Source organism: Hipposideros armiger, unplaced genomic scaffold (assembly GCF_001890085.2).
Source record: "Hipposideros armiger isolate ML-2016 unplaced genomic scaffold, ASM189008v1 scaffold_87, whole genome shotgun sequence".
Taxonomy (NCBI): domain Eukaryota; kingdom Metazoa; phylum Chordata; class Mammalia; order Chiroptera; family Hipposideridae; genus Hipposideros; species Hipposideros armiger.
The window spans coordinates 2,765,036-2,775,253 of record NW_017731437.1 but is presented as its reverse complement, the minus strand read 5'-3'; the positions used below and the strand labels follow the sequence as shown (position 1 = coordinate 2,775,253).

The 10,218-nt window shown below is 48.6% G+C and overlaps 1 protein-coding gene across 1 annotated transcript in view; it reads right to left on the bottom strand.

Annotated features, from left to right (window-relative positions):
• Positions 1-255: 255 nt before the first annotated feature.
• The window catches only part of AFMID (arylformamidase), a 21,106-nt gene continuing 11,143 nt past the window's right edge, over positions 256-10,218 (bottom strand). Inside the window, exons 3-11 of the mRNA XM_019644243.1 lie at positions 5,227-5,331; positions 5,093-5,141; positions 3,957-4,042; positions 3,792-3,864; positions 3,506-3,603; positions 3,143-3,221; positions 2,897-3,041; positions 2,595-2,699; positions 256-625 (exon numbers count right to left, since the gene is read on the bottom strand). Coding sequence (XP_019499788.1) covers positions 581-625; positions 2,595-2,699; positions 2,897-3,041; positions 3,143-3,221; positions 3,506-3,603; positions 3,792-3,864; positions 3,957-4,042; positions 5,093-5,141; positions 5,227-5,331 — 785 coding nt within the window. The 3' untranslated portion in view covers positions 256-580. The remainder of the gene's footprint in view (positions 626-2,594; positions 2,700-2,896; positions 3,042-3,142; positions 3,222-3,505; positions 3,604-3,791; positions 3,865-3,956; positions 4,043-5,092; positions 5,142-5,226; positions 5,332-10,218) is intronic.

The following is a 10,218-nucleotide window of genomic DNA, read 5'->3' as shown; positions in this document are numbered from 1 at the left end:
ACTGATTTGGGCCACTCTTACAAAGGAGTTAGCAGCCTTTTCTGAAAAGAACCAGATAGTAAATATTTTAGCTTTGGGGGCCATCTGGTCTCTTATACAACTACCCAACTCTGCCACTGTAGCTCAAAAGCCACCACAGACCATTTGTAAATGAATGAACGTGGCTGGGCTCCAATAAAGCTTTATTTATGGGTGCTGAATTTTGAATTTTATATAATTTTTACATGTTGTGAAATAATATTCTTTTCTGATTTGTTTTCAACTGTTTAAAAAGGCTTGTGGGCTGGAGGTAAGTGTATGCCTGGTTAGGAACTGTCATTTTTGTCACACCTCTCAGCAGACAGGGGGGCCAAACGTGGGGAGAGGCATTGTCCTGAGCTGGACCGTCTCTGCAGCCGCTCAATCCAGGCCAGGGAGCGGCCGTGCAGACCTCTACCGGTGCTCAGGAGTGGGAAGAATGGACTCTTGCCAGGGCGGGTGGACAAATGGAGGTGCTACCAGGCCCAGGACGCAGAGACTGGCGAGATGGGGAAACGGTCAGACTCTTTGGAGAACAAGTCGGGTGCACATCTATTGAGGTTCAGGGGTTGTCACTGAACTCCTGGAAGATTGTTTTCAAAATAATCTGCAGCAGAAAGAAAAGACACAAAAGCCCCAGAATTGGAGAAGCTCTCATGAGGATCTCTCATGAGAGATCTGATTAAAGAAACAGGCTGCATTAGTACTCAGAAAAATGTAACTTAGAAGGAGTCCTTTCCCACCTCCTACCGGAAATGTTCCAATAAATCTCCCAACCTTGCGTTAGACGTACCTCCTAGCCGCTGCCCATTTGTGTATGACCCATGAGCCAAGAATGGCTTTAGTTTGCAAATGGTTGAGAAAATTCCCAAAAAGAATATTGTTTCGTGACATGTACAAATTATATAAAATTCAAATTTCAGCATCCACACATAAAGTTTTATTGGAGCCCAGACACGTTCATTCGTTCACGAGAATTGTCTGTGGTGGCTTCTGGGCTAAAACGGCAGAGTTGGGTAGTTGTGTCAGAGACCGGAAGGTCCCCCAAAGCTAAAATATTTATTTCTTAGGTTTCTCAAGAGATGGCATTTATGGGTGTTTGTTTTCTACCCAGTTAAAAAAAAGCAATACATGTTCACGATAGAAAATGTGGAGATGGATTCCCAAAATGCACTTGTGACACCACTTGATAAATGTTTTGTTTTCATATGCATCTATATGCCTCTAAGGGTCTAGCTGTCTAACTATTTAAAATGAGGATTATGCTGGCTCAGCTGTTTCTTGTGTTTCTGCTCTCACACCTGAATCAACGTGATATTTCCTAATTAATTTTCACAAACTTCATTTCGTCATCTGATTCTTCCACAATTTAACCTCACCGGGCATTTAGGTTGCTTACAAGGTTTGAACATTAACAAAGCTGCGGAGGTTGCCCCTGTGTGTTTCTGTGATTATCCTGAAGACAGAATCCAAGCAGCAGAACTACTGGGTCCACATTGCCAGACTGGGCTCCTGAACCGTCAGACCAGCATGTGCTCCCAGCAGTGACCTGGAGAGGACTCCCTCACTCCTGCTCCCCAGCACTAGGCATTGTGGGAATGCGAACGTTTCTGGTGAGAGGTGTTTACGTTCCATTTCTGTGATCATTAATGCACTTTAACCTCCCCCTTTATTTACTGGCTATTTATATTTCTTTTAAAATGATCTCTTATTCTTTGTCCATTTTTCCTACTTATTCAGTTCTTAAAGAGAAATAAAAACGGTTCTTATTGATTTGATAGGGCTCTGTATGTAGTAAGGAGATGAACTATGTGGATGAAAACTGAATGCTATAGGGGTGACCGGTTAGCTCAGTTGGTTAGAGCGTGGTGCTGACAACACCAAGGTTGCCGGTTCGATCCCCATGTGGGCCACTGTGAACTGTGCCCTCCCCAAAAGAGTCAACTATGCTGTTGTAGCATGAAAGCAACGTGTAACCAATGACCATGGCTGTTCTCCAATAAAATTTGAAAAGAAAAAAAACACAAAAAAACCCTGAATGCTATAAAAGTCCAGCGAAGGTGGCAGCTGATTAAAAAGTGAAACTAATCGAATGCCCACTTGCCCAAAAAGAAAAAGAAAACAATATATAGTAACTCTATATCTGCCAGGTTGGTAGCACATATTTTTCCCAATTTATCCTTTGACTTTTACAAGGATTTTCCATATTAAAATTGTAATAAACATTTACCACCAAATCCACCCATCCTTTCCTGTGTGGAGTTGGCTTTGCTTTTATGCTGAGACACAGACAGGCTAATACTTCCTCGTGCCTGCCTCTTCCCATCCACAGCCCCCTGCAGATCCCACCTGTGTATCCAGAACCAGACCCTGCAGATCACCTGGGGCTACTTCGGAGGGAGGCGAAGTCCAAGAAACAAGGGGGGCACTCGATTCCTATTGTCAGGTCCCCCAACTTCCTGGGTGCCAAAAAACCAGCGCTGTGGCTCCTCTGTGCTCCCCGCCTCCCCAGCTCTCCTTACATGTCAGGGCTATAGCAGGACCCATGCCGTCCACGGTGAAGGGACGCGCCCCACCTGGGTGAGCATGTAGTCCTGCTGGGTTAGTTTCCAAACGATTTCAAAGTGATCCACATCGTGCAGTTCTTCAAACGAGGCTTTCCACCCAGCCCGGCACAGCGTCTGGGCAGGAGAAATGAGGGAAGAGACAGCGTAAGGCTGCAGGAGAGGAGAGAGGGCCTCTCATTCAGCACCTGGCACATACCCGGTGCTCACTAGTATTTGTTGAATAAATGGCTCATGGTCTTGGGGTCTATTTCGGTGAAATAAAGAGGAAGATGATGAGATTACCTTCAGTCAAAATCACGGTGCTCGCGTACCTGATAAAACTCTCTGGACTGTCGGTGGAATTCAGGGCTGTCGTGTTGGCCCACAATCACCACCAGCATGGGGCAGGAGGGACCCACGGGCTGCATTAGGCCCGCCTCCAGGTGGCGCTGTGGGCTGTTCCTCTGAGCATCCTCCCTGGCGCGGCATAGGTGTGGGTCAGGACAGAGAGAAGTCTCACGCCTGGCCCTCCTGGAAGGCTCCAGGCCAGCTGGGGGGAGGAGGGGGCAGAGACTCACAGGGTCATTAGGAGACGGGCATTCACAGACGTGTGCACGATGGGCTCCAGGTCGTAAATCCCGCTTACCAGGAAAAAGCCTGTGAAGGGGAAGGGGTCAGAGGGCCAGGCGGCACCACCCAGACCAGGCCTCAGGCCGGCAGCGAGGGGGCAAGATGGGGCCAGCCCCGGCTCCAGGGCCAGAGGGGCAAGGTCAGGGTAGGAGGCAGAGGAGAAGCAAAGCAGGCCCTGCTCAGGGGGCTCAAAACCCCCAGGTTGAGCCACTCATAGCTGTTGGGGTTTTGAGCAGCTAGTGCAGACCCCCAAGCCCAATAGCGGAGGGTGGAGGCTGCCCAGCCGGGCTGCAGTGCCCATCCATGGAAACCTTTGAGGTTGGGGGTGACTCCATGCTTGGTCCAGTTGGCCAGGAGCATCATGGCGGCCAGGTGGGCCCCAGCTGAGTGTCCACACAGGTAAATTCCCCTAGGATGGGTCAGAGCAAAGAGCTGGATTCACAGTTTCCCCAAAGCATCAGGCCAATATGAAGAAATCCCAATTTGCCTTCTGCTCCACAGGCCAGAAGGGCAGCTGGGCTGCATCCAAGGGGCTACACCCACTGTCCTCCCAACCCAGCACTGTCTGACAAAGGGAAACCCTGCAGTAATACCCACTCATTGCGCGGATACTTCTTCTGGACAAACACAATGCTCCGGGTTACCTGATCTACCATCTGGTCCAAGGTGCCTGCAGAGAACATGAGCCGGCTCAGCTCCATCGGGGGCTCTCTCCCCGCCAAAGCCAACCAGCCCTCGAAGCTGCAAGACCGCCCTTGTTACCTTTGGGGGCAATATCGTAACCCACCACCACCACGGCCACGCCCTGTGCTGTCAGTGGGTTGACCATGAAGGCCGACGCGTCTTTACTGCAGAAAGAGACAGAAATGTGCACCTTAGCCAGCACACTGCTTCTGGGTCCTGTCCACGCAGGGCATCGCCTTTCTCTGACCCCGTGGGAGGGAGAAGAAGGTGGACTTCCTGCCACATTACATGCTGGCTATGGGACCGTGGGGATTTTATTTAACCTCTAAGCCTGGTTTCCTCATCTGTAAAATTGGGACAATTACATTCTTTCTCTTAGATGCTGGTTTTGAGAACTGAAGGTCAGACATGTAGAGAGTGTCACCTGACTAAGGACAAGATGCAATAAATGTCTATTAACATGAATGTTTGAGGGTGGGAGATCCTACCGCAGGTACCTCCTTAGTAACATCCTAGGGAGCAGTGTCCTGGGAGACATCAAATGCCCCTCTGCTTATCTTGGGGTGACCATCTGTCCTCGTTTTCCCAGGACTTGCTCTTTTTTATCATAAAAGGCCCATGTCCCAGGAAGCCACTCAGTGCCAAGCAACCTGGGATGGCGTCATGTGGCTGGCCCTTTGCTTACAGAGCGGACTGAACATGCGTCTCACCGGACATAGTGGGTTGAATAGTGTTCCTGCAAAAGGTATGTCCACATCCTAACCCCCAGTACCTTCGAATGTGACCTTATTTGGAAATAAGGTCTATGCAGGTGTCATTAAGAATCTTGGGATCATCCTGGATTTAGGATGGGCCCTAAATCCAATGACTGGGTACATTAGAAGAGAAAAGAGAGGGAGACGCAGGCACACAGAGAGGCCGTGTAAAGATGAAGGCTGAGATCTGAGTGATGCAGCCACAAGCCAAGGACGACCTAGAACCACCAGAAGCTGGAAGAGCCGAGAACAGGCTCTCCTCTAGAGCCTCTGAAGGGAGCGCCGCGGGCTGCTGACACCTTAATTTCAGACTTCCAGCCTCCAGAACCGTGAGAGAACATTTCTATTGTTGCAAGGCCCCTAGCGTGTGGTCATTTGCTGCAGCAGCCCTCGGACACTCATAGGCCAGGGAAAGATGAACCTTCCTCTTTCTCTAGTCATCCGAATTTCCTGACTCACCTTCCAGTCTGCCAGTTTCCTCCATGAAGAAACACACAGAAAGGCAGGGCTGTAAGACAAAACACAGGGTGCCAGGGCTGAGGCAGGGCGCCCGGCTGAGCTCTGCTGCGGGACCACCAGCCCCCTCCACTCACCTGCAGACACTCCCTCGGGAAAGTAGATGTCCAGTTTCTCTCCTTCGCCATCTCCGTAGGGCACGTGCAGCAGGCTCCTCCTGGTGGCTTGGGCCTTTTTGGTGGCTAAATCAGAAAACAGACAAGTCACTGTCAGCACAGCCTCAGGCAGCATCAATTCCTATTTCATTTCAGATGGAAGCCTTTTTGCTGAAAGCCCCTTTGGGCTGAACAGCCAGTTCCAGCTGCCAGCACTCCCCTAAGTGCTCATGACACTCTGTACTGGGTTCTCAGGCATTCCGCGTGTGTGCAGTTACAGAGACTGGACTGGCCCATCCACGTGGGACCAACACTACCTGCTGCCGTCTGTCTGCAAGTGAGCTTGGGGTTCTGAGAGGCACCATTTTGACCGTGATTTTAGTTTGTGCTTATTATGTGTGTTACGCTTTGCTGCATGCTTTGGGAAGTGGAAACTTTCCCAAGGACTCGGAAAAACCATCTTCTAGGGAAACAAGATATAAACTCACTTGAAATAAATAGATAATGAAACAATATAAATATATAATTGGGTGCCACGATGGGAAAAGTCAGAGTAATGTGAAAAATGGCTAGGACTTGGGTCGGAAGAAAGGAGGAAGGGTATTGAAGGGTATTGTAAGTACTATGTATAAATACCACAGGCAAAAGTGGGGGTGTGAGGGGACCCTGTATGTTCATGCTGCCATAAAGAAATGCCCCCAAGTGCTCCCCCAACAATCACTGAAAGCCAGGCAGCTTAGATCCTTCCAATACTGGGCACTAGAGACAGTGTAAATTGGTAAGCCCGTCTGGAAGGCAACTTGGAAATCAGTATCAAAGCCCAAGAAGGTCATATTCTTTGATGCATAAGTCTTTATCCATACATTTATTATAAAAATAATCAGAAATAGTCCCAAGAATTTGTTTTATAGATGCCCACGGTAATGCTACTTATAATAGCAAAACATTGGTCACAGCCCACGTGACCTGTAATAGAAGACTGGAGAAACGCATTATGGTATATCCCCTTTCTCTGCTTTATTGTTTATCCCAGAATTCACCATTCTTTTTTTTTTTAAAGGTTTTTATTGGGGAACAGTGTGTTTTTCCAGGACCCATCAGCTCCAAGTCAAGTAGTTGTTTCAATCTAGGTGTGGAGGGCGCAGCTCAGTGGCCCATGCGAGGATTATGAGCACCGCACTCTAACCAACTGAGCTAACCGGCCACCCCCAGAATTCATCATCCTTGATATGTTTTTTCATCTTGTTTACTGTCTGTCTGTCTCCCTCACTTGAACATAAGTTCTGTGAAGACAAGGGCCTGGCTTGGCTCACCTCTGTACACCCAGAACCTGATACATGGTAAGCACTTAAAACTGTATGAAAAAGAAAATTGTGTAATAAGTAAATATTTCAATAAGCAGTGTTGGGTCAACTGAATATCCAAATGGGGGAAGAAAAAAAAAGGTTTCTTGAGCCCTACCTCACACCATGCCAGATCAATTCCACATGGGAAAGACAAAACAATAAAGCTTTTAGAAAAGAAAATAGGGGACCCTCATGACCTTGGAACAGGTAAAGATTGAATAAAGAGGACCCAAAATGCACTAAACAAAAAGGAAAAACTGAAGAGTATTTCATGATGTAGCGTGAAACAGGTTACACAAATGTCACAGACAGTACATGAGATGAAAAATATATCAAGCATGATCAAGCCAATCTTTCTGATATTGAAGATTGGTGGGAAGAGACCTGTAACTTGGGATGCATGTTGGGACGCATGGGGCCACGGTGGGCCTCCACAGAAAACAGTGCTCTCCGGGGGTGGGGGACTTTTCAATTCCAGAAGGGGCAAACTTGGTAGGTGAAGATAGTTTGTATAAATTGTGTCTACACAAGTGTACATAAAACTGTTACAATGGGCTGTCTTCATTTTAGCTGGGCTGCTCAAGGCCAAGACAAATAAAAATGATGGCAGATGCCAAATTTTCCATGTGCCAAAGCCAGGGCAAAGTGGCTGCAAAACCAGTTTTGCCATCACTGACCATGTCTACTGACCCTGGGAGTGAGGGGACAAGGCCAGGGGGAGGCTATGTTTTGTGGGTCTCCACTCCCTCTCCCATGGAAGGGAGAGGCATCCTATCTCTTAAAGCTTCAAGCGACCATCTGCTCAGAGAACCTGATGTGTAACTTCTGCAAAGATCTAACCACCAACAGCGGAAACTAATTCTAAAAAATGTGTATTTCATAATTAAAAAAAAAAAGATCTAAGCACCAGAACAAAACAGGCTCCACATGGTTCCACATGCCACACTGGGCACAGACCTCTCTGCAGGACTTGTGAAACAGATGGACCTATTAGTAAACAGATAAGTTTCCATTGATTAGAACCACGAGACTTTGTTAAGTGAATCAAATATATTGCATTTGTGATTCTAAGCCCAAGTGTTCCTTAAGAATTTAATCACATTTTGTATATTGTGTCTAAATGTTTAGAGGAATTTAATCTGTGAAAGTTACGAGTTAACTGAGCATCAATTCAAAAAATTAGTGAATGCAGGGCGGCCGGTTAGCTCAGGTAGTTAGAGCACAGTGCTCATAACACCAAGGTTGCCAGTTCAATTCCCACATGGGCCAAGGAGCTGTGTCCTGCACAACTAGATTGAAGACAACTACTTGACTTGGAGCTGATGGGTCCTGGAAAAACACACTGTTCCCCAATAAAATTTCTTTTAAAAAAAATTAGTGAATGCCTTATGAGTGAATTTTTCCTATGAAGAAATAATATGTTTAAGTGGTTAAAAAAATACGCAAAAGGCTTTTCAGTGAATGTCCCCCCTCCCATCCCCTAGCTCCCCTGGTCCCCACTTAGGCGACACCATTACCAATGCAGATATAGAATCTCCCTGCCTTTAATCCGAATAATAGCATATTAAATACATATTAAAATTTCTTGGACAGCTTTCCCAGTCAGTACACAGAGAGCATCTTGATTCTTTTCTTTTTTTAGAACAGTTACTTAGTATTCCATCCAATGGCTGCATTTTAATTTATTTAACCAGTTATGCCAGTTGCTGAGGACGAACCACATCCAGATTATCAGGAAATGCTCTTGGCTCTCCCTCCCCCAGCTTATCCTGAACCCCCAGTTTCTTCCCCACCCCCACTAAGACCACCCTGGGTCCCCTTCGCTTCTCCCCTGGAAGGCAGCGACTGCCCCTCACTGCTGTCTTGCTTCCACCAGGAGCCCAACTTCCACTGGGGGACTCCTGTCGGAGCTCCAGCTGCCTTAACAAATGTCATAGAGTAGGGGGCTTAGACCACCCACATTTATTTCTCACAGTTCCGGGGACTGGGAGGCCAAGATGAAGGTGCCAGCAGAGTTGGTGTCTGGTGGGGGCCCTCACCTTCAGTTCTAGATGGCCGCCTTCTTGCTGGGTGCTCGTGTGACCTCTCTGTGGAGAGGCAAGCTCTCCAGTGTCTCTTCCAATAATCTTCCAGGATCAGGGCCCCACCCTGGGGACCTCAGTTAACCCTAATTACCTCCTTAGAGGCCCGATCTCCAAACACAGCCACATGGGGGCTCAATATGTGAACTTGGGGGCGGGGAGGACACACACAGATTCAGTTCACAACAGCTCCCACACTCCTTCAATGGCCCTGGGATCCTGCAGAATCAACTCCCCCCTGCTTACCTTCGCCAGGGGGCTGACCCTGACCATCCTAACGCCTCACTCTCCGCCACCGCCCTCACCTGCTCCGTCTCTCCCACAGCACTTGCTCTTCTAACAGACTGGTACTTATTTATTCCTCATTCATTGTCCATCACCTCCCTCCCCCCCACTCAGAATCACAATGGTACATGGGTGGGGGGTTGTCTCTTTGGCTAATTGATAACCTGTGCACATGGATGAGTGACCAGCACACCCAATAAATATTCACTGACTGGATCAATAAATGCTGAACTAACTAACCCTCTGCTCAGAGGCATCTGGGCTTGACTATCACAACAACCCTGCCATGAAGAGCCTTGTCCACACATTCTTACACCCGTGTGCAGGGATCTGTAGGAAGTACTCTCAGCAGTTAAAATTTCCGGATCAAAGGTATAGGCATTTGTCGTTTCGAGGCCACCGCCCACTGCCCTCGGTGGGGGTTTACCCTCCCACCACAACGGTGTGAACATGTGTGTGCCTGACAAGCTCAACAGAGTGGGTTCATCAAAAGGTAGCAATTTAGGGCCGGCCGAGAGGCTCAGTTAGTTAAGAGTTGGCTTAAGAGCACGAGCTCTGAGCAACAGGGCCGCCGGTTCGCTTCCCACATGGGCCAGTGACGCTGAGCCTGAGCTGAGCTGTCGCTGAGCTGCCAACAGGTGGCAAGATTGCTTAGCTGGTGTAACAACAAGATTGCCTGTTCAATCGTGGGCTATGCCCACCCGCAACTAAAGACTGAACTCAGCACCTTGAGCTGAGCTGCCACCTGGATGGCTCAGTGGATAGAGTGTGTGCTCTTAACAACAGGCTGCTGGTTCAACTCCCGCATGGGACGGTGGCTACGCCCACCCGCAACTAAGATTGAACACAGCACCTTGAGCTTAGAGGGCATGAGCTACCGACTGGCAGCCAGATGGCGACTGGCGCCCTCCACAACGAAGATTGAAGAATAACTTGGCTGATCCCCTTCCACAATTCCTTAACACTGTTCCCATCCCCCAATTCCCCCCAAAAAAAATCTTAAAAAAAACCTGGGGGGCCGGCCGAGTGGCGTGTTGACTAAGAGTTGGCTTGGGACGCCGGCTCTGAGCAGCAGGGCCCCGGTTCGGATCCCACATGAGAGCGAGTGACGCTGCGCCCTCTACAGCTAAGATGGTGAACAACAGCTCGACCTGGAGCTGAGCTGCCATGAGTCGGTCAACGGCGTAGGCTGCAGTGAGCTCCCGCAAGCTACCGTGAGCGGCCAAGAGCCGCTGTGAGCAGCTGTCCAGTGGCCAGTGACC